General features: G+C 39.8%; 2 protein-coding genes across 2 annotated transcripts; both read left to right on the top strand.

The window, feature by feature from the left end:
- The first annotated feature begins 1,177 nt into the window (after positions 1-1,177).
- Positions 1,178-2,869, top strand: LOC113028528 (signal-regulatory protein beta-2-like). Its single transcript, XM_026178877.1, has 6 exons — positions 1,178-1,274; positions 1,362-1,691; positions 1,964-2,311; positions 2,423-2,545; positions 2,623-2,666; positions 2,744-2,869. Exons 1-6 carry the CDS (start codon positions 1,178-1,180, stop codon positions 2,867-2,869), a joined length of 1,068 nt encoding a protein of 355 aa, XP_026034662.1.
- A 3,066-nt stretch (positions 2,870-5,935) lies between these two features.
- On the top strand, positions 5,936-7,800 carry LOC113028540 (signal-regulatory protein beta-2-like). Its single transcript, XM_026178906.1, has 6 exons — positions 5,936-5,996; positions 6,106-6,435; positions 6,680-7,021; positions 7,206-7,331; positions 7,420-7,463; positions 7,533-7,800. Exons 1-6 carry the CDS (start codon positions 5,954-5,956, stop codon positions 7,662-7,664), a joined length of 1,017 nt encoding a protein of 338 aa, XP_026034691.1. The 5' UTR covers positions 5,936-5,953; the 3' UTR covers positions 7,665-7,800.
- Positions 7,801-24,342: the final 16,542 nt, after the last annotated feature.

The following is a 24,342-nucleotide window of genomic DNA, read 5'->3' on the forward strand; positions in this document are numbered from 1 at the left end:
TTCTTTTTTATCCTTTATTTATTTATCCTTCTTATTTCATTGTACTGTATATTGTTACTCTTATTTGCCTTGTATGTCTACTGTACAAATTGAACTGGAATGACTGACTGTTCGCTTTATAATTTCAATAAAGTTTTGAAAAAAAAAACCAACCTCTTCGGCCGCTCCCTTCTGCCGTATTTTGCGGCAAAATTATCCACACCCACCGCCGCGCTATGAATTGTGGGATATATGGGACCACGAAGCGTGCACCGGACCACGCTTGAAATTTGGGGAAATCGACGGCGCATTTGGAGTATGCATTTGAAGTACACTTCGAATTGGGACAGCCGTCGTCGCGTGGTGGTGACGTAACCGCACTTAAAATGCGTACTTAAAGCGTGCAGTCTCTTAATTGGGACACAGCCTTTTACATGGGTGACAGGGAGACAACCACTCATTATCACACTGACACGTGTTACTGAATTTAGAATGACCAATTAACCTAACACCATTCATGTCTTTGGATTGGAGGATGAAGCAAGAGTATCCAGAGAGGGCATGCAGATATAGGCCCCAACCTATATTTGAAACCCAAAACCTATTTCATGTCAGGCAGAAGTACTAATCACCAAAGTACCCAACATCTGAAGACTTTAGACTGATTAGTAAGATGGAGTTATGTGATCTAATATGATTAATAAAAAAAGATCTATGCATTTGTTTTCATATTTTCACAGAATTACAAAGAATACAGAGAGTCTAGCTGTGGGACTTCACAAAAAGAATAATTTGTGCAATATGTGATTGACCAATTGTAAAGTAAGCAACCTCTGACATCTGTATGAATAAATGCATATAAAATCTTTGCTTGTGTCTTCAGCGCACAGTAACTCAGGTAACATAAAAAACAGAACTTTCTGAGGGGTTTTAAGTATAAAAAGCTCCTTTTAAATCCAGCATCTAACTTGGTTTTACTGGCTAAAGCTAACCAAGCAGAAATGGAACAATGATGAAACACAACATTCAATAGAAAATGAATTAGATTATAATTTAAATGAGTGACTGAATGAGAAACATTTAATTTGCTCTTCAAATACGTGGATGCAACCAATGTAAGAGGGAGAGCTCTTGAATCTGTATTCAGAGATAACCAATCAGATCTATTTGAAGGGTGACATAAAGGGCCCATGTTTCAATGCCTCCCACAGTCAGTCAAGCACCTAAGTCCATAACACAAGGCCTTTACAAGATGATCAGATTATGGATTGCACTGCTCTTTGTTAATCGAGGATGTAAGTGTTTATACAATTTTTTCCCACACATGTAAGCTGTTTCCTGCATTGCTTTGTCTGACTTTTAGATTTTCGTTTTCTATTTAGCTGCACTCGTTCCAGTAACTACAGCTCACCTCGGGGGACCTGTAACCTTCACATGTGTTCTACCCAAGACTGAGACTGGCCGCAGAGACATCCACTGGTATAAGCAGAGTCTTGGAGACACTCTGAAAATAATATGGACACTAAAGGAATCTGTAACACCTAGGTTTGCACCTGAATTTGATAACTCAAGATGGGAGGCTGATTATGATAAAAATGTTAGCAACCTGACGATTTTGAGAACAAATCAAGAGGATGAGGGAATCTATCACTGTGGGTTCACAGAGTGGCTCCAAGATACTACATGGACGGGGACATATTTGTTAGTAAAAGGTAATAATGTGATTTCCTTTCATGCAATTTTAAGATGTTATAAATGCACTTTATAAATGTTAAGAAATGTTATCTCTAAGTACGATTTTTCTTTCCCAGTTGGACATCATCTATATTTCTCAAATTTCTGTATAAATCCAAATGCATCTAAATATATTCATTGTAATCGTTAGACTGAATGTTACAGCTAAAGTTATATTTGAAATATATATATATATATATACAAATTTTCTTTGTAGTATCATTTGTTAATGCGGTTTCATATTCCAAAGGAAACACCCAGAGGATATCAAACTATACCGTTGTTCAGGAGAAGACCACCCGTCTAGGAGACTCAGTGACTCTCCAATGTTCAGTTCTCTCCAGCTCAGTTAATAAGACATGTCCAGGGGGTCTTGAGGTATTCTGGTTCAAAGAAGGATCACATAGATCTCATCCTAGTATTATCTATACTGATGGAAACGGACATCATGAATGTGAGAAAAGATCAGAGACTGAAAAGAGCTGTGCGTATCGCTTCTCTAAGAACATCAGCTCCTCTGATGCTGGGACTTACTACTGTGCTGTTGCCACATGTGGGGAGATATTGTATGGAAAAGGAACTAAACTGGACATTCAAGGTACCAGTTTCTCTCTCAGCTTCTCTTTCTGTCTATTGTTTAGAAAATCAGAAAAATAAGTGATTGTGTAACTTTAATTTTGTCATATATTTATTTTTAATATTGTCCCAGGGTGCAGCGTGTGGTCACAGAGTGCCACAACAGTTATTTTTCTGCTGTGTCCTGTACTGGTTCTGATTGTTATTGCTGTCCTCGCTTACACAATCAAGAAAACCAACAGTGATTATTGCAAAGGTAGTTGGAGTTATTCAGAGTTCTAGATGTTATGAATCTTACATTTGCATTAATTACTTATATGTCCTATATTCAAGCTGCTGTCCTGGAGAAAAACTTTGGTGATTTGAAAAGCCAACAGGTAAAGTACCTAATGGTAGAGTGTGTTAGATTTTCAAGTTTTAATGTTTATAATATTTTTGTATTGTATTTTCCCAGAAAAAGGACACATTGATGTTTTCTGCTGTTGTGTTTACGATGATGAAGGCTGACAAATACAAAAGACAGGATGCAGTGAAGCGGCAGCAGATCTACATGGATGTCAAGGCTTTTGGACTGGATTAGATCTGTTTACCACCCCATCATCCCTTTATGTCATATAACATTGTGGATATTTGCTTAAAGCGAATGAGCTATAATGTGTTGCTGTTCTATACCTCTATCTATAAAAATGTGACCGCATGCATACTGCAACATTTCTAGTGCAGTCTTATGATGAGTTTTTATTTCTTTTTTCTCATTTCATTTAAGTTTATATTGAAACCAGTACTTAAGAAATCAGTGCAAAACAGACATTACTGAAGCTGATTACACCATGACTGAAAAGTCAAAGTAGTTAAAGTGCATACCACATGGATGCTCGCATCATTCCCCTACTGTCTTCCCATTCTGTTAAAAATAAAAAGTGACTGGAAAAGGCGAGTTCAACTGGAAAACCTGATATGTTTGAATTTATGTCATTAACATCAGGTAAAGTGAAACTAGTGCAAAGTTGTAATGTTATGCTTTTCTTTAACAATATATTCCAACATTTTTCAACAGATTTTGAAAAATGTAAGATTTTTTTTAGCCAGGAGTGCTGGCTTTAATTATTTCTTTGAATTGTTCTTTTTCCAGGGTGAAATGATTGTGCAGCATGGATTTTTAATGACTTTCATGCTGTCCTCCCAGGAGCCCAGCATGAGTAGAAGTCTCTTTTTTCCTCTTGTACTTTCCCATTGTAGTGTATATTTCAGTGGGTTTTTTTCCTGTAACGCTACCGATCTCCGACCTGTATCCCCATATCCCCATGTGATGTCTGTGTTGTGTGTGGTCGGGGGGCGGGGGTCCTATTTCACTGCAGGGGAACCTGCACGTGGCGAATAAAGCCTTGCTTGATTGATTCTTAAATATTTTTGTTTTATTACCTAAATCTTTCTACTGTCTGTACAAATATTTAAGTCTTGAATTTGAGATGCAGCATTTTATTTGCTTTTTGGGTTTTCTGTCACTTTGGCACATATATCTCTGTTGAGGAAGAAGCTTTCAGGTCAGTGTGTTTATGTGACACCTCCAGATCGGTGTGTGTTTTGTGACACAGTGAGAGTGGCGCTCTGAAGTAAGCGTAGAGGATAGAGAGTGTGACCACAACCATTACTGGTGCAACTGTATCTTACCGCTTAAATAACTGACAAGCAGACTGGGTGGGTTGTCTCTGATAATGTAGAGTTTGTAACTGTCCTTTGTAAGGAAAAAGATCAAATGACAAGATTTCGAGTATTTTAATATTTTGATCAAGTGCAATAAAAAGCAGAAACGACAGAAATGAAAAATGTCGCAAAGTATTTCAGGCAGACCAGTTTTAGGTTTTTGATACAGTAAATCCTACAATTACATAAAATGCAGTCCACCCATTACCTTTTTTTTTTTTTAATTTACCCTCTCCATTGGTCTTCCAGTTCAGTTCGTTGTTGAAGTGGACATTCAGGTGAGGACTCCTCCCTGACATCAGCATCCTGTTCCAGGATGACAAGGGCTTTATAATAGTACTCTTCTCTTTGAAGTTGAACATTAATCCTTTGATTTTATCCCTGTGTAGAATTAGATGATTTCTCTCAAGGCACACCCCAAAATATTCCTCTAATGTTCGGCATTCCTCCACCTGGCTGTCAGTTATACAGCACTGCAGGATTGTCTATAGGGAAAATGACCTAGAATTGTTTTGAAGTATGTAGAAGACAAACAGAAATGGAACCAATACTGAGTTTGTTGACCAATATATATAAGATAATAAGAGAATGCAAAATCACACCTTTTTCACAGCTGTTTTGGGGTTTTTTTTTGTGAAAACATACTAGGGGACAATCCGAGTTACGATTAGCTAGGTAACCCTCTCACATATCATTTACCACCCTCTCACATATCAATCAATGGCATTCTTCAATCTCATTGTAATCACCTACTTGAATTTGCGAGAGATTAACATTAGACCCACTACCTTCATGTAACCAACAAATATTTCAGCTGCAGCCACCTGAAATGTTGAAATGCAAATTTTATAGATTTTTTATGGTCGCTGCTCTACATTGTCACCTGTCACTTCCTTTGGAAATGCTCCTTTAATCAGTTTTGGCACTCACAATCTTAGCAGTTGCTACTTATAACGTAAAACTTGGAGCTATACAGCCTTTCATGGAGCAAGCATAACATTATTAGAGCTTGACCTACAAAAAATCTGATCCATCAGCTATTTTTTTAAATTGCCTAAAAAAGGTTTCCCTAACATTTGGTAAATGTAGTTATTTGTGGGCCATATCACTGGATATCTGACACTTTGCTTTATTTTTTTGTTGTAAATGGAACAAAATGTTTGCTGGGGAAGATATGTCCATCTGTTTTCTTCCACTAAGACAATGAAAGTAAGGTGTAATCGGAGAGGACATGCAAACTCCACATAGAAAGGCTTTGGTCTCAAGTCAAACCTAGAACCTTCTTGCTGTGAGGTAAAAGCACTGACTACCAAATCACCATGCTGCCAGATAAAGGGACCTATAACTGCTATAAAAATAAATGCATTTGCTTTTTGATAGTGTAGTGCACAATAACTCAGCTAACATAAGAAACAGCTTTCTAAAACATTTTAGTGGTGTAAAATGGTCTGTTCAGATGCAGAACCTAACCTAGTTTTACTGCCTAAACCTAACCAGGCAGGAAGCGAAAATAAAAACATGTACTGGGTCAAAGCAAAGCTTTAAGATGTCCCCAGATAGGACTTGAATCCACTTACATACCTACATTATAAACATTTTAAACATTTTAAAGTAGAAAGAAGCTCAAGAAGTCTATTTAGAAATTCTGAAATGAATTATTGCCAGAAGGTAGAAACAAATGACAAATTAATCATTGGAGAACTTGCTGGAAAAACTTTAAAAATGCCTTGTATTATACTTAAAATGAGTGACGAAATGGCTAAGCAACAGACGCTTTACTCCTAAAAGACCTGGATGAAACAAAGTGACAGGAAGTTCACTTCATTCTCTGATTCTGATCTATATATTCTGTGATAACCAATCAGCCAATCAGATCGGTGTAACAGTTTGACATAAAAGGTCCAAGTACCTCCTACAAACAGTGAGATACCTACAAGTCCATAACAAAAGACATGTCAAGATGATCGTGTTATGGGTTACGCTCCTTCTTCTCCATCAAGGATGTAAGTGCTTTTTCTGATTTCGTTTTGAATACATGCTGTTTGCTTGGTGGTTTTCCTGTGTCATTGTGAATTAATGTTTTAGATTTCTGTGTGTTTTCTATGAAATTAGATACACTTGTTCCAGTAACTTCAGTTCAACTTGGGGAAACTGTAACCATTCCATGTCAACTGCCTGTGATTGAGACCATTCGTAAAGAAGTCCACTGGTACAAGCAGCGTGCCGGGGACACTCTGAAAGTAATTTGGACAATGAGGGAATCTGCAACACCTGAGTTTGCGCCTGAGTTTAATAACTCCAGATTGAAGGTAAATCACAATAAACACTTTACCAACCTGACCATTTTGAAGACAAATCAAGAGGACGAGGGAATCTATCACTGTGGATTCACAGAATGGCGTAGGAATACTGAATGGACCGGGACGTATTTGTTAGTAAAAGGTAATGATGTGCGCTTCTTTCATGGAGTTTTGCCACATGCTTCAGTCTGTAAAATTGTAAAGTATAAATTATAACAACAGCTTATTAATTGTCAAAAGCATGATCAGAAAACAGTTAATATACTCATACAAATGTATTTTAATTTACATTTAATTTGCTCCTAATTCATTTTAAAGACACATTTTATAGATGCGGTACATGAATCCTTCACAATGTGCTTTGTTAACACATTTTTATTAATCAGGAAACACCCAGAAAACATCAAACTACACTTTTGTTAAGGAGAAAGTCCATCCAGGAGACTCTGTGACTCTTCAGTGTTCAGTCCTCTCCAGCTCTAACAGAAAGACATGTCCAGGAGGTCACAATGTGTTCTGGTTCAGGGAAGCAAATACATCTCATCCTGGCATCATATACACCGCTGGAAACAGACATCATGAATGTGAGAAAAGATCTGAGACTGAGCAGAGTTGTGTTTATCGCTTGTCTAAGAACATCAGCTCCTCTGATTCTGGGACTTACTACTGTGCTGTGGCCACATGTGGAGAAATATTATTTGGAAATGGAACAAAACTGGACAGTCGAGGTACCTGTGATCACATTAATGAATGATAATATTCTCCAGTCCAGAACATCAGTCTATAGTTTGAATATTAAATATTGACTCACTTTGGTTTTACATTAACAGTAATCTAATCTGAAGGTGATATTAAACACAATTTAGTGTTTGTCCAACATAACTTGAGTTTTTACTTTTAATATTGTTTCAGAAACCAGAGTGTGGTCACAGACGGCCAGCAGCACAATTTTTCTACTGTGCACTGTCTTGGCTATAAGTCTGATTGTTATAGTTGCTCTCATTTGGATGATCAAGAAAAACAGTGATCACTGCAGAGGTAATTCAAATTGCATTGTTCTCTATGAAAAAGAACCACATAAATCTTACATTTATATTAATTGTTACCTGTATCTCCTATATTCAAGCTGATATCCAGAGGAAATGTTTTACTGATCAGAAGAAACAAGAGGTAAAGAACTTTTTGTTTTTTCTAATATTTTGAGATTTCTAATACATTATATTTACTCTGTTTTCCCAGAATAAGGACACATGGATGTTTTCTGTTGTTGTTTTTACCACAATGAAAGTTGATGGATGCACAAAAAAGTATGCAAAACCTATGAAGAAGGAGCAGATCTATACAGCTGCCGAGGCGTTTGTCTTCGGTTAGGCATATTTACCAGTATTTGATATGAAATTACCTAATTGATGTTTGCTTAGACATAGTAGGGTTTTTGCTGTTCTTCTATATATATATTAGAGTTTAAATGTGTTTTATAGTAAATGCATCTTGATGATGAAAATGTTTACTTCTGCATACAGCTATAGTAACAAAGTATAGCCTCTTTAAATTCAATGGTCTTTGGTTTTATAGAGGTAGCAAACTTGCTTAAGATCAATTTCAGTACCTGCTTCTACTTTTCCTAATATATCCTATGGAAGGATTCAAAGTCTTTTATTCTGCATTTTAGCTTAATTTTTGTAACATAAATATGATACAATGTAATGTTTTGTCGTTCATCTGAAGTTGCATTTAGATCATTATGAAACCTGCTGGGGATGTTTTATTTTATTTTATTTTTATTATGTGTCGATATACACCTAAGAACTGAAAAGATTAACATTCCTATCGTGGTGTGATCATTTGTGGTCTGATTGTTGCTTTTCTCTGTCATGTTTTCTTACTTCCTGTCTCATGTCCCGCCGTTAAAGAAGCTTCAGATTTATTGAACAATATGGATGGATTCAGCCAGGTGACTCACATGTCATACAAGTCTGTAGATTTAACATTATACAAAGCGAACAGCTATTTTCATCTGTACAAAAGACAATGAAATGTGCAACAGTGAGCAGTTAAAAGGACGTTTTCTGCATCATTCATGCATCTTGTTGTAATGAAATATCCTTTCTTTTTTTGTTCCATATAAGTGGCATAGTATGTTTGTAAGGGGACATTTGGTGAACACATCTAAGTAATGACATGTATGTTGGTGCAGTGAATCAAAGTAAAATGCATTTAGTTCAGTTACTGTTTGTTTCATTGCACCAACATGAGTGAAAGCAGTACAGGTGGCTTACACTGAGAGTTGTGAAAGTCCAATCTAACAGCGTCCACATGGTCTGGTGGTGACTTTCTGTCCTTGTGAAGTGTATAGGAATTTCTTTTACTTATGTATTAATCACATTATTTTATTGTATGATACCTTGGTGCCACTGGATTTTAACAAGTCTCACACTCATACAGTAAGACAAATGGTGGGGGTGTAGTAAGGAAGTTGTGAGGAAACAGACAACTCCACAGGAAGAAGCTTTTGTCTCTTCGAGGACTCTGGGAGGTAGCAAGGGAGTGTGAACCTTAAGGTGTGAAACAGCTGTGTACTGCCTTTTGTTCCTGGAGAAGGTATTTAACTGAGAGCCATGCTGGGCTCAGGGAGACTCTGCTGACCGTCTGTCCCGCGGTCATGCAGGGACTTCATCAAGCTTGGTTGTCTGTTCTTTGTGTGTTTGATTAAAGAATGTTAGCTACCGCTCACCGCTCGTCTGCAGGCTTCATTTAAATGGAAAACTTCCACAACAGAAGCAATGGTAAATGCATTGGTTCTTATAAACCACTTTTCTACTCTAAGTACTCAAAGCTCTTTATACAACTTCTCTCATTCACCCAAATATTTTTTTTCTATGATTTTTCTAAACAAGTTCTTTCTGTCTAACATTCACACACATGACATATGCATTGGCTGCAACGAGGGGTTAGCATCTTGTCCAAGGATATGTGACACAAACCACAAACCTTCTGATTAGTAGATGACCTGCTCTACCTCCCGAGCTACACCCGCCCCAAATTAACACTTAAACTCCCACTCCTACGTAGTTCACAGTCTGAAATCACAGGCATTTCAGATTGTATTTAACTGGGAATAATGCAGGAGTCAGAAATATTTGCTTTGCTTCCCTTTTCAGGAAATATCCTAATACCCAATAGCCATATTTACCAAATTGCTGGCTTGGTCCAGAGTTGACATGTCCAACATGATTGGAGGCACTTATGTTCACTAAAAAAACAAAAACATAAGAGAGAGAGCTATGTTCTAGGCAGTGCGATCTTACTAAAAGTCATCTAGAAATGGCGACATTTTACTCTTCACTGTTAAGCTTGATACATGTCTTCTTCCATGTCAGAGAGATTAAGATCCCCTGGTTGACTCATCTCCATTCAAAAGAGGGATAAAAGGACTTAAAAAGTAGTAAACCAATAATAATAAAGTGATAAAGAGTGTTACATCAGCGTTCATTTGTATGTGATTCTGCTAATCATTAATCAGGTTTAATTCAAGTCAAAGTATAATCAAATGTAAACCTAATTAATATAATGAATGAGAAAAAATAGCCTGGGTAATGAAAGGATTTGAACACCTGACCTTTCCACATAGACAGCAAAGTGAACATGAACTCTGACCCAGATCTCTGTGAGGGCAGGAGTGAGGCCTTGTCTGTAAGCTTGTTAGGAAGGAAGTATTGAGTCACTGAGGCAGAGCTTTGTCATTTTAGCAACTGGTATAAATATAGAGAAAACACAGGATGAACTGCAAAGGTTTTTGTTTAAAAAGTGTTCTTTTTATCTTTTTATGTGCCAACGACAAACGCAAAGTAATGGCTAAAGGCTTACACTCAAAAAGGTTATTTTAGCAGGAGCAGCACAAAACTCCAGAGCAAGACAGACGTCTCAGCTACTAACTATTATTAACGTTAAGGACTAAACGTGTGTTTAGGAGTCTGAATATGTTCTTTTCAGCTTTTCACTTGTGGTTTCAGTGAATGCTGTTCTGCATGTCAAGAGCAACGAGCAAAGCAGCACATAACATCTTTACTTTCAGACCAAGGTTAGGTTAGGTACCATTTCTCCATTCTATGGCTGACCACAGAAGCTGTTGACTCAGAACAGACCACACTATGAGCGCTCATCAAATATAAAGCAAGTGAAGAGCTACAAGACACTTGAGTGGGCTTTTTTAAACCTTTATAAAGAGACAAATGCTGCTCTCTTAAGGTTAAAACACTAAGTAAACAGCATAGTTTTGCAATTTTGTAGTGTATTGTTCCGTTTTTTTTGTTCATGCTGTAGTAATGTTGCACATTGTAGATCATTTTAATTTTGACAGGGTGAAAGTCCACAACTGTACTAAATAATGCACACTGGAATTTATTTCTTTGAGGATGTCAAACCTCCTGCACAATGCTGTGAAATGTTGCTATTATTAAAACAAGAAAGAAAAAAGAGTGAGTGAATTATCAGCACCTCCTCCATTTCTTCGCAACTACATAGGAAAAAACCCCAAAGTAAAGTAAAACTAGTCCCAGCATGACTGAACAGGTCTGAGTGTGTGTCCTTTTCTCAGATGTCTTTCAACAGCTTCTCTAGACTGTTCTAATTTAAATATGATTCGTGGTAATAATATAGTGTTATTTCAGTGTCCTAAAATAGATAAGACACTGGTGCAAGACCAACTGCTTGAGATTAAAACAGAGACACAGAGAGAAAACCCCTTTGTATTCACTCCTCTGTTTGAAAGCTCAACCACAGCAATGACTAAGTTGTCATGCATCAAGTCTGTCTATAGTTATCTCTGTGGGTTTCAGGTGCAAGTAGTGTGTGTACAAAAAACAAAAAGCAACAATCAAAGGAAAAAAAAGAGATTAGAAAATGGACATGTAGGAGATTTAATAATTTAATACTTTAATTGCTACTTTTTAAATTATATTTTGCACTAGGCTGGACACAGCCTAGTCTGACTGAATCTGTACTGTCTTTTATCCAAGTCTCAGCTCTTTGCATTTATAGATTTATTCAAACATGCATCCCCACTTCAGTCAAAAATTTCTTATCACCTCCAGGTTTATGTTCTTTGCGTAAGAATGGTGTTCTGAAGCGAGTGCAGAGCATTTAAAATGTGACTGCAATGACTTTGTTGAATCTGTAGGCTGGTACTTGTGCTTAAGTAAGTTGCCCTGTTTCTGTCCTTGGGGTGCAGAACTGAATCAGTCTATTTGAGAAATTAATGCCTGTCCAGTAAGTGGTTCAGAGGGTGGTTAAATGATCCATGATGGATAGTAATTTATTTGATTTAGGAGTTGGTTTGGGTGAAGCATTGCATATATATCCACCACAGCTTTCCACAGCTGTAAGTCGACACATGGCATTTTATGTCATTAAAACAATTAATCTCTTTGTCAAAAATGTTTTAAAATATTTATTTGTTTTAGGGTTCATCGCACTTTCCAAAAGTTCTCTACATTTCTTTCATGAGAATAACAAGCAGAGGCACATGCAACAACTACTGTTACAAACAAATGCTGCGGTACGCCATTTCTCCGCCCTTTGACCGACCACTGAAGGCATTTCTTCAGAACAGGCCTCACTGTGAGCTTAAACAGGATATGAAGTGAGAGAGGAGCTACAGGAAGGCTTCAGGAGATTCGTTTTAGCTAAACAACGGATTTTTTAAATGTATACTTATTGATTTGTTCATCATTAGTTTTGTCAAGCCACATGCCCACCTCGGTGCTAAGTGAGGTGTGTGACAACACACTATACCAAAGCTTCATACCTACAGTCAGCAATGAAGCAAACATTTTAAGACATTGACAAAGAGGCCCAGTTGGGGTAGGGGGAGTGATTGACACCTCCTCTCTTCCATCAACAGCTATGAAGAACCACAAATAAGTGTGATAAAAGTGGTCAGTGTAGCTGAGAAGGTGATCATGTGCACTTTTTGTTTCTCCTTTAACTACTTTTCTGTGCTGTTTTGGTATGGATAATACTTGTAACGGTTATATAACGTCATTCTACATGCTTTTTAAAAAACTGATAAAACAGTGCTTCAAGACCAGCTTCCTGAGATGGTCGAGAGCGAGACAGGAAGAAAAGCCCCTTTGTACTCACACCTTTTTTGAAAGCCCAACCACGGAAATGCATGCTGCAAAGTTTCCATGCATCATTTGTTTGTCAGTGACGACTGCTGTGTATTTGTTTCTGCATTTCGCTGCGAAGGATTATGTAAAGAATCTTTTTTGGGGGGAGATTAAACAAAGATATCAAGTGTTGTTCGTTACATTTATCTTAGAATAATTAGAAGCTGGGCACAGCAAAGTATCAGTGGATACGAGTTTACTGCATAGCAAAACCCCAGCTTGTATTCATCTCTCTCTCTCTAAGTAGTGGTGAGGCAGACTAAAAATATAGGCTGTGAGCAGGACTGTGATATACAACATTCAGATTTCTAGCTTTGACTGAAACTGAAACAATAATGATGTGATTTTGTGCAACCTTTTATAAACAACTACACTGTCAGACCATTATGGCTTGTAGTCAAAAATACATCAGTGCTAACACAAAATACTCCACATTGAAAGATTTTCTACAGTTATTTATTAGATTTTTACTGCCAGTAGGTACAGAGTAGTTTTGCCTGAAACCCACACATATAATTTTGGTAATTATTTGATGCAAGTGAATCATTTATAGTGTCAGACTTTTTGCTGCTTTCTTTGTCCTAAAAATAATATAATTAATTACAATTGCATGATGGTGATGACAGAGAGTTTGAGCGTCTTCAAACTTATTATTTCGGTTTAACATAACTAGTGTCTGAGTAAATTTGCAGATGCAGTGGGACAAAAAACCTAAACCTAAACCTAAAATTAGCTCAAGCTAAAGCCTAGCAGCCAGCTAGCAGCCTTCTCTGCCTTAAATCTAAGAACTTTCTCAGCCGTATATCAAAACTTAGGAAACTACATTATTTGAAGTGCTCATTAAAATTTAAACCCATGAGTTGGAAAAAAGAAAGTAAAGAAAGTAAAGAAAGTGCAGCTGTGCTGAAGAAAAATTGAGTTAGATAGCAAAACCAAATTCTGCACACTGCCACACTGACTTGATAAATGAGAATTTTACTTAAATCCTCTGTTTTGTACAAACATTACCCAACTTGGGTTTTATTAATACTATTCGATTATTGACTGGGGGAATCATACATCTACAGTCCTTGATGGGTCATATATGTATGAAAAACCTATTTGTGGTACATCAATTAAAATGAACGTGTAATTAACACTTTTTTCCATCAGATTTCCTCCTTTTTGGGGGATTCTCAAGAATCTGGAGCTGTCTTACAGGTTATCCGGTCTTTAAGTGATGCCTGCTTCCGGGCCCAAACTACCCTGTGTTTAATAAGGCTGTTGTGCTTTTAACATGTTTTAATGCTTTGTATGTCTATTTAACCTCAACAAGCCCCTGAAAACAGTAGGTGATCACTGTCGGCCTCTCTCGGTTTCAAGGTTCAAGGTTCAAGGTTCTTTATTTGTCACATGCATAGTTATACAAGTATAACACGCAGTGAAATGTAGCCTGACATTTTCTGACAAAATGGGGGGGGGGGGGGGGGGTGTAGAGGAAGAACATTATATATATATATATATATATATATATATATACATATAGTATATACACTGGGTGAATGTGCAGTAGTAGCAGCAAGCAGGTGAATTCTGTACATTAATATGAATAGACATCTGACTATTTTACAGGATAGACAATATAAACATATTTAAAATTAAAGGAATTGAAATGTACATTGTGCCTTGGTTTAGTTGCGGTTTTTATTACCGCAATTCATTTTAATGCTCAGTTTTTAAAGCCTCACAATGTAACTACAGCCCAGCCCATGCAGCAGTATATTAATGACTAATCTTATATTGCAGTTGTTCTCCTGACTGACGTTTATAGCATCCTGCCATGCGATTGCATACCTAACCACACTTTAACCTCACTTTAACTTTTATTGAGTGAAAAAAGTTAGCGTTCATCCTCCAGCTTCATTGTTTATATTACGCTAACATAGCTGTGTTACTAGCGATTAGTTAGCACATCATCATATACTAGCTGGCCAAACGTCACTATTGTTTAGTTTTCTTTCTTCAGCTATGTTGGAAGTGATAGTATGTCTTAATTTGTTTCAGAAATCCCTCACTCAGAACATGGTATATTATATTTAGATGGAAACTAGCAAGCTAACTCCCTGCTAACTTCTAACTCCGTTAAATTTCATAAATTCTGTTTTCATGGATGCCTGGACGTTAAACTTACTTGTTACACCTGGTAGAGCAGAACACTGATCATTTTATTACAGACAAAAGAATTTAGACAGTTTTTCAACTCTGAGTGATGCCGCAGTAATCGTTTGACCTCCAGCGTAGTTGGGCCCAGACACAGCTAATGATGTCAGACTTAAAGACCGGATAGAGTGTTAAGAGTTGTAAATCCATTCTTCAAAAAGAAATCTTTTCAACCCAGGGCACCAAATACTGATAAGGTGTCCATTGATGTTGGTTCTTTGATGCCCTGACAGGCAGTCTGTGAAGGCACCTGACCTGTTTGGGAGATTTGCATATTCTAATTTATTTTTTCATTTACCTTTAATGCTGGCACTATAAACTTATTTTGCTGAGTTTCACAAAACTAACCTAGCACAAGAAAAAAACAGAACATGTGTCTGGTACATTTAAATCCTTTTCAAATATTCCCATATAACAAGCTGGGAGTTAAGCAGTGCGAGTGTGTTCGCTGAAAGTCCAGGCATGGTTTATTTGTCTGTGTTTTTCATATTTTATGAACTCAACTGGGGCTCTCTTCCCTAATCTGGATGACTTGTTAACCAATCAGTGTTCAGCAAATGCTTATCTCATCCGCTTCCAGCGATGCACAGTAAGAGTAGACCTGCTATGCCTCCACATCAAAGTAAGGAGGTGGTTCGGCTATCTAACGAACCTGGGCATCAGATAGCTCGGGCACCTCCTGAGTGAAGTATCTGGACATGTCCCACCAGGAGGAGGCCCAGGGCGGACCCAGGACACGCTGGACATGCTGGAGATCTCTAGCTTGTCTGTTCCCCCAGACAAGCTAGAGCTGGTGGCTAGGGATAGACAGGTCTGGGACTCTCTACTTAGGTTGCTCCCCCCCAAACCTAAGCACTTACACTTCCGGATAAGTGGAAGAAAATGGATGGGTTAAAACACTGAACCAACAACCTAATGATTAGTTTCATAACATGCCTGTCAAGTAGCATGCTTTCATAATGGATTGTTTGCCATGGCCAAAGTCAAAGTCTAAAAGTCTAAAAAAATTATATTTTATTTTATTTGAATTTAGTTGTTTAACTTTGACACAGGACAAGCTGGAAACGTTGGATATCTCTAGATTGTCTGTTCCCTAGAGCTGGTGGCTAGGGAGAGAGAGATCACTGAACTTAACCAAACAGATCTGTGGATTAAGTTCAGTCATCAGTATCAATTTTAACATAGTTCCACAGCCAAACAAAACAGGACCCTTTTTTAAACCTGCATGGAAAATCTGAAAAATCTGGCTGAACAGTGACACGTAGACTGGAAAACATGAAGGCTCCTTAAAATCACGGAAATATGAATGGAATAATAAAGCGTAAAATCCACCTAGAATCTCAATTTGAGATCTTTTTAATCTATAAACAGTGGTTGACATAGTAACAGTAATACATAATGTACTTTATGTTTATCATAATGTCTCTTACATGATTGTATTGGATTTTATTTGGAGGTGTGTGTCAAGTTCTATATCATTTCTTCCACATATGCTTCCAGCTGGCACAGTCTAAACCAATCTGTCTTTCTTGCTTTCTCTAGGTTTCAGGTTGAGAAACCCACAAATATAAGATGACGCGTCTTACAATTGGTGTTGTTTCATGTGCTTATGCTGGAAACACATTTGACATTGTTTCCACTCCTGTAATGCAGTGAAACAACTTAACAAGAAGCCAATCAGAGTGCTCTGCAATTGTTTCCTCCCACTCGATATGATTATATTTAGACAAATCATTTAATTAAGTTTGCATCCCAGCAGTATCAAGAAAGAACATCAGAAATGAGGATTATATTTTACTTGCTGATGCTCAGTGTTGTGTGTAAGTATAATTAAAGGCCTGTGCTGCTGATATATTTTTGAAGTGTAGATGATTCCATTACTTGCTAATGACTGACTGGGCTGACTTTTTGTTTGGTTTATTTCAGATTGCTTAGAAGAGCAGATTTTTGAGACAAAGACTGCACATGTTGGAGCGAATATAAAGCTGACATGCCCCCGCAGGTCTATGGGAACCTTATTTTGGATCAAGCTTGTTTCTGGAAATTTTCCTAAAATCTTTGGAAGGTCATTTAGCTCTCAGAGGGTTGATCAGCGCATTAGAACTGCTACAGAGGATGGAATATTTGATTTATATATTAAAAAAGTACAGGAAAGTGATACAGGAGTTTACTTCTGTGTGAAAACATTAAGTCGAGACTTAATATTTTTGAAAGGAACATTCCTGAAAGTTGAAGGTAAGTAGACAAAATAATATCACAAGATATTTTTATTCCTAAATCCATGTTTGCATATTGTGTGTGTAAAGTTCGATAGTTTATTTCTTTATATGTGTGTGTATGTATGAGTTCACTACGACAGAGTATACCCAATATTATTATGGACACCTTGCGAAGTCAAAATTTGAGATCCAAGTTAAACGTCTTTTTGGAGAAAACAATCCCAATACCATTTTAAGGGAAAAAGTTGAAATGTAGTGAGTACAGTTTTGGTTTTAGTAACAAGGACTACAAGGACTCTTTTAGCACATAAACACAGTGTCATGATAAGTGTAAGGACATTGGAAAGGTGGTGCAGAAAACGGCATCTGGTCGGATGGAAACACACAAACTTGTTTTTTGTAGAAGAAGAGTGATTTTGTACAAAATGAAATGGCTGGTAATAGACAGATGCAAGGTATCTTAAAAAAATTAAAAGCAATTTTTTACAATTTTTTATTTGTTTCCATTTCTCAGGACCAGAAGCTGCTTTCACTACAGCTCTCCCATCTGATCCTGTCCATCTGGAGCACACAGTGACACTGCCGTGTTTGATCCTCCGTGACTTTCAGAATAAAAGTTGTCCCACTGATAAGAAGATGTTCTGTTTAAGTGCCAAATCACATCAGTCACACCTGGATTTAAATTATAGTTGTGTTAATGGTGAAGATGAATATGAAAAGAATCCCGAGGGACTCTCAGCAAAGGCATGTTTCTACAGCTACTTCAGAAACTTCAGCTCTTTTGATTCTCAGAAATATTACTGTGCGGTGGCCACGTGTGTAGAGTCATTTTCTGGGGATAAAAAAGGGGATACTGCAGGTAATTCTATCACATTTTAATATAATGCCAGAAATAGAAAATCTGTGCATTTGATTATATTTAGTTTTTTTAGCCAAGATTCTGTAATACCTAATCAACTTCCCCCGAAACCCCCCAAATTTTTTAATACTTGTAATCATTTTTAATATCCATGATTTACGTCTTTTCTTTCCATGGCAGCAGTCGACAGGAGCAAATCAAAAAGGGACAACATATTTTTTTACCTGTTTATCGCTACTCTGGCTATAAGTGTGATTGTTGTAGCCTTTCTAGTCTATTCCATCAAAAAACTAAAGAAGAATTCACATGTGTACTCTAATGGTAAGCAAAATTACACACACTGTACATCAATCTGTCAAACCATATTTGGCAAAAGTTAGCTCATTTGACTGTTTTATTTCCTTCTCTCTTTTTTTTTTTTTTTTTACAACTGCAGCTGCTCTGGAAACAAATGGAACTTCAGGTGGTGATCAGGAAATTCCACAGGTAATTAAATATATAAAAAAGCTGTTAGTTATATGCATGTTTTAATCTCTAACATGTTCTGCTTCCTCAGACAGATGAGGATACGTTGGTATATTCTACAGCAACTTTTAAAAAAGTGAGTAAATCAGCGGAAAGACATAAAAAACCAACAGAGGAAGACAGCGTCTATGCTGCTGTCAAGGCTCCTGCCCTGGATTAACATCTATTATGGGATCTTTTATGTGAATATAGTTTTACCCTTTTTTTTGTTATAAATGTACATAAATAAACTTTATTATCTGGATACTTTTTACATTTGTAAAAAGTATGCATACACTCACAAGATGTTTATTAACTTCAGATCCCTGCAACAAGCCCAGGTCCCGTTTACTTTGGTGATTTGAATTTATTGTCCTTATTTATAACTGGCATTATTGTTGAATTCTAATATAGAATCTTACAAGAAAGACGCAAAATTGTATTTCATTATGCTTTATTAGCTGCTTCGGTGTAAAACAAATCAACAATGCAAAAAAACAACAACAAAACAACATACTGGAAAACAGTTATTCATGACTTGATTGCTTCAATACAACCCTTGGGCACATATATGCGGGACGTTTCGTGGCTGTTTTGATATCGCTCTCTCTCTTTTAACCGATCAAATCTGGCTGTGGTAGCAGCTTTAAACTCGGTATGACCCAGGTTGATAGAGGGGCCCCAGTCTGGATCGCATTCCAGCCTTTTGTAGGCTGGTTTTCCTACAAAACACAACAAACATTAGCCCGCAAAGCCACAGTGAACAAAGCAGCATAGCACAACGAATTCAATTCAAATCAATAGAACACTTATTTGTAACCTACATCAACTATTATGTTATGATAAATTACGTAACAACTACAACAGAAGACTTACCTTTGTGGAAATGCTTGGAGCAGACTAACCTGTGAGCTGGAGTGTTCTGAGATGTTATATTTGGTCTTCGAATGGCTGCAATCCAGGCCATCCGTCAGCTTTTTGTCGCATCGGAAACACGGCCTGAACAATTTCTCTTCCACGACGTAATCCGATAAAAAACGATCTCTTTACCCGTCGGCTTCCCGTGGCTGTCATGCAACTGGCTATTGCAGTTAATAATACAACAGCTTCTTGTCATTTTTTGTGTTTCTTTTTGTGTGATAGTTTTCATGTGAAAGCCTGCGTGCGCTAGTACCGCTTGCCACGTGTTCCCAGAATCCTTTGCGGTTTTACCCCAGAATGTCACATTTTCAATCTCTATAGGAGGTTTTTAATTTTCTACCTATTTTCTACATATGTGTTTAATGTGGATGTTGGAGGACATACACAGATCAAAAATGACTCCTCAAACTATTACTGGAGAGAAAGCTAATGTAATCCAAAATAAGCATCTGGTTCGACACATTTAGAAGTAGGAAATTGGAGATCTTCCAGTGACACACAGTGGGATACTAGGGACAGGGTGAGATGGAGGCAGATGATCTGATGTGCTGACCCCGAAAGGTACTTTACTTACAATAAAATAACACAAAATGTTAATGTTTGTGGGGGTTTTGTCTTTAACCTGTATGTTTTTAGTTGTAAGCTTTGTATTTTGAACACATCTCAGTCACATTGTGTGTTGCATTAAAATGAATAAAAAGTTACTCACTTAAATCTTGTTAAATTAACTATTTTACACAAAAAAGTTAAATAATAAAAACAAGCCAGGATGAAAACAAATTGTATTCCTTAAGCCAGAGACAGTCCTGAAGGTTTTCAGCTATAAGTCTGACGCGTTCCTGGTGGGTGATTGGATCCGCCAGGGCTGTTCGTTGTCATCAATTCTATTCGTAATTTTTATAGACAAAATTTCTAGGCGTAGTGAAGTGGTGGAAGGCTTTCACTTGCGTGGTCTCAGAGTCTCATCTCTGCTTTTCACGGATGATGTGGTTCTGTTGGCTTTAGCAGGTGATGGCCTCCAGCTCACTTTGGAATGGTTCACAGCCAAATGTGAAGCAGTGGGAATGAGAATCAACACCTCCACATCTGAGGCCATGGTCCTTAGCCGGAAAAGGGTGGAGTGCCCACTCCGGGTCAGGGACGAGTTCTTGCCCCAAGTGGAAGAGTTTAAGTGTCTCTAGGTCTTGTTCACGAGTGATGGGAAAAGGGAGCCGGAAGTGGACAGACGGATTGGTGCTGCGGCTGCCATCATGCGGACGCTGTACCGGTCTGTTGTGCTGAAGAGAGAGCTGAGTGTAAATGCAAAGCTCTCAACTTACCGGTAGATCTATGTCCCTACCCTCACCTATCGTCACGAACTGTGGGTAGTGACTGAAAAAACAAGATTGTGGATACAAGCGGCAGAAATGGGCTTCCTCTGAAGGGTGGCTGGTCTCTCCCTTAGGGATAGAGTGAGAAGTTTGGCCATCTGGGAGGGGCTCAGAGTAGAGCCGCTGCTCCTTTACATCGAAAGGAGCCAGTTGAGGTGGTTCGGGCATCTAACAAGGATGCCCGAACCACCAGGCAATATGTTTGAGCCTGTAAGGCCCATTTGTAACATCCTGTGTCCTGTATAGTATGTTCTATGGAGAGTTTTTATTGTATGGGTAATAAGTTTCAAGTTATAAGAACCAGAAGTTACGAAATTAAGATTTTAAGACTGCCTTGTGTGTCAAACATAAAGATAAGATAACTTCATTGTCATTGCACAGTCATACACAGTACAATAGTACAAACGTGGAAAACTGTCCCACGTCAGGACTACATACAACACTACACAACACAACACAGTAAGTAATAAAAAGAAGAATAAGTGTATGTTTATTGCACAGTGTTATTGTTGCACATTATTATTATTATTATTATTATTATTATTATTATTATTATTATTATTATTATTATTATTATTGTACCTTGTTATAAATATGAATATTATTATTGTTATTCTTGTTACCCCCCAAAAAGTCCAGGGAGGCAGCCAAACAGGTCAGGTGTTAGCATTGATTTAGGGCTATTGCCGTGTTGTAAAAGCTGTCCTTGAGTCTGAAGCACCTTTTTGTGTGCTGTGGTGCAGCTGGAGACCCATACTGTTAGGATGCCTGGGTCATCGACCCAGGGTTTTTGAGTTTATGATATTATTTATACTGTCTAGTTTTTGGTTTCTTTGAGTTCTGTCTTATGGCTTAGGTCTCTGTCTTCTTTAGTTGCTCTGTCTCCCCTATCACCTGCATCCCCTTGTCTAGTTCGCGTCTCTGTATCCTTAGTTCCTATATCCCCGTGTTCAGTCAGTGTTTGTGTCTGCCCTGATCCCACGTCTCTGTTCCCTCTGTAGTGCCTGCATGTGAGTCTGTGTCTTTGTTCAGTCTGTGTTATGTGTTTCCTGTTTTACTTTGAAGGTCTCCGTCTTTTCTCAGTGTGTTCAGTTTACGCTTCTTTGGTCTCGTCAGTTCTGATTTGCCCCAGCTGTGTTTCCCTCCTGTTACTCATTTCCTGATTGCTCCCTCTGTGTATTTAAGCCCTGTGTTTCTTAGTGTCTGTGTTGCGATCTACCGTTTTCTTAGCTGTGTGTTCTGTCATTCCTCTGGTTTAAGTTTGTTTTGAGTTTTTTCAGTTATGTTATATTTTTGAGTACCAAATTAAAGCCTTTTTGAGTTCACGTCTGTCTCCGGAGTCTGCACCTTGGGTCCTATTCCTGCCTGCACACAGCCACACCTAACAGAAGATCGCGACCAGAACATGGACCTAGCAGACTCCGTGTGGTATCAGCGACCCGCAGTTTCTGCCTTCCTCAAGGAGATCGTGAGGGAGGAAGCTGAGCATGCCCAGGAGCTCCAGTCACCCTTCTATGGGTCACGTTTGGCTTTGGGAGGGCCCCGCAGCCTCCAAATGGCTACGGCCGAGCCAGTGTCTATGCCTCGGGCGATCAGGTTGAGCACGTGCTCCTTCTCTCCAGTCGCTACACCTCCGCCTTCACCCCTGGATTACCAGTCCGACAAGAGAGTTAAGCGGCGGAGGAAGAGAGATTATGTGACACCGGACGTTAGACTCACTCCGCTGCAGTCCTTCGCTCTGTTTTTGGGTCTGCCGTGTTCTGAGCTTCACAAACTCTCTGCTTCCTCATCGCAGCCCGGTCCTTTGGAGGGTTCGCAGCCCAGTTCGCCACCTCCCACTTCCCGGAGGAGGCGACGCTCACACCGTCACCACTCTTTTTCTGCGGAGCAACTCCCGGTGGTGAGTTGTGATTGCTGTCGTTCCTCGGAGCTGGAGACTAACAATCATATGAACACTGCTAAGACTGAGACTATTAAGACTGTTAGACGTGGTGGTGGTAGGAAGTTAAAAAACGTTTTAGAAGAGTCTGTGTTTGCTGAGCCTGCTCCTTCGCACCATTGTGTTCCTGCTCCCAGGGCAGCTCAGGCCTGCCCCTGCACCTGTTTCAGTGCTTCAGGTGAGGGAGGCTGAGGTCCAGCTGGTCCCTGCTCGGGTGTCTAGGCTGGCTGAGCCTCTGCCTGTCGCTGCACCCGTACCAGCTCCTCGGGTGGGGACTGCAGCTGCCCAGCCGTTGACTGTGCCTGTCCCGGCTCCCAGGGTGAGGATGACCGGGAACCAGTTAGCTCCTGCACCCGTACCTTCTCCTCGGGTGGGAGTGGCTGGTGTCCGGCAGGTACTTGCACCTGTTTCTGACCTCGCTGGAGGCTCAGGTGAGCCCGTCCAGCAGTTTTCTGTAGGATCCGTAGGCTCAGACAACCTAGTCCAACCGTCTGCTAATCCACCACCTCACCCGCCATTACTGCCATCGTTACAACAGTCAATACAACTTAAACTTCTCTCCATAGCTCAGACATTAGCTCACCTATCGGCTCAGTCACCTGCTCAGCCACCTGTCTCCGCTGGAGGGTCCGAGGGGCCCGTTCAGCCACCTGTCTCCGCTGGAGGGTCCGAGGGGCCCGTTCAGCCACCCGTCTCCGCTGGAGGGTCCGAGGGGCCCGTTCAGCCTCCTGTCTCCGCTGGAGGGTCCGAGGAATCGCTTCAGCCGTCTCTTCCTGCTGGAGGATCCGAGGGGCCCGTTCAGCCACCTGTCTCCGCTGGAGGGTCCGAGGGGCCTGTTCAGCCACCTGTCTCCGTTGGAGGGTCCGAGGGGCCCGTTCAGCCTCGTGCCTCGTCAGCTGGGGGTCCGGGAGGACCCAGCCAGCACGTCCTAGTGTCTGCTGATGGTTCTGGCGAGGCCGTTCAGCCACCACTGGCTCCACCGCCTGGTCCGGCCTCCGAGTCTGCAGCTCCGCCTGGTCCGGCCCCCGAGTCTGCAGCTCCGCCTGGTCCGGCCCCCGAGTCTGCAGCTCTCCCTGATCCGACCTCAGCCTCTGTAGCTCGTCCTGCTCGTCCTGTCCGGCCTGCTCGTCCTGCACGTCCTGTCCAACCGATGACTGGACGTCATTGCCGTCATGGACGGCCCCCTGAACTACGTCGCCGTCGGTGCCTCCCGCCCGGCCGGCCTCCTGATCTGCTCGGTCGCCGTCGGTGCCTCCCGCCTGGCCGGCCTCCTGAACTGTTTTCTGGGCTCTTGGACCATCAGCCTCCGGGCCGCCCCCCTGAACTTCCCGGGTTTGGACTGTTGTGCCGTCAGCCTCCGGGCCGGCCCCTTGAACTTTTTTGAGACTATTGCCTGGGCCTCTGCGCTTTTCGTGAGCTCTTTTGTTTGTTTGCTTTTGGACTATGCCTGGGCCTTGGTGCTGTTGTTTTGGACTTTGTTCCTGTGTTTTCTTCTGTTGCTTTCCAGGCTCTGTTGTTTGTTCTTTCTTTTTTTGTTTTGGCTCCTTGTTTTGTTTCGAGCCCTCCATCCTGTTTCCCCCGCCGCCCACCCTGGTTGGGTTGTTTTTGTTTTTTTGATTTTGATGTTTTGGTTTGGGCTGTCTGGAAGCCAGCCCTTAAGGGGGGGGTACTGTTAGGATGCCTGGGTCATCGACCCAGGGTTTTTGAGTTTATGATATTATTTATACTGTCTAGTTTTTGGTTTCTTTGAGTTCTGTCTTATGGCTTAGGTCTCTGTCTTCTTTAGTTGCCCTGTCTCCCCTATCACCTGCATCCCCTTGTCTAGTTCGCGTCTATGTGTATCTTAAGTTCCTATATCCCCGTGTTCA

The sequence above is a fragment of the Astatotilapia calliptera genome, chromosome 2 (assembly GCF_900246225.1).
Source record: "Astatotilapia calliptera chromosome 2, fAstCal1.2, whole genome shotgun sequence".
Lineage (NCBI taxonomy): Eukaryota > Metazoa > Chordata > Actinopteri > Cichliformes > Cichlidae > Astatotilapia > Astatotilapia calliptera.

Bases quoted from the DNA above. Each gene is read 5' to 3' on its own strand.
- LOC113028528 (XM_026178877.1), top strand. From the start codon at position 1,178: ATGCCTCCCACAGTCAGTCAAGCACCTAAGTCCATAACACAAGGCCTT. The intron at 1,692-1,963 runs GTAATAATGTGA...CATATTCCAAAG, and splicing joins GACATATTTGTTAGTAAAAG to GAAACACCCAGAGGATATCA. The intron at 2,546-2,622 runs GTAGTTGGAGTT...CCTATATTCAAG, and splicing joins CAACAGTGATTATTGCAAAG to CTGCTGTCCTGGAGAAAAAC.
- LOC113028540 (XM_026178906.1), top strand. From the start codon at position 5,954: ATGATCGTGTTATGGGTTACGCTCCTTCTTCTCCATCAAGGAT. The intron at 6,436-6,679 runs GTAATGATGTGC...TTTATTAATCAG, and splicing joins GACGTATTTGTTAGTAAAAG to GAAACACCCAGAAAACATCA. The intron at 7,332-7,419 runs GTAATTCAAATT...CCTATATTCAAG, and splicing joins AAACAGTGATCACTGCAGAG to CTGATATCCAGAGGAAATGT.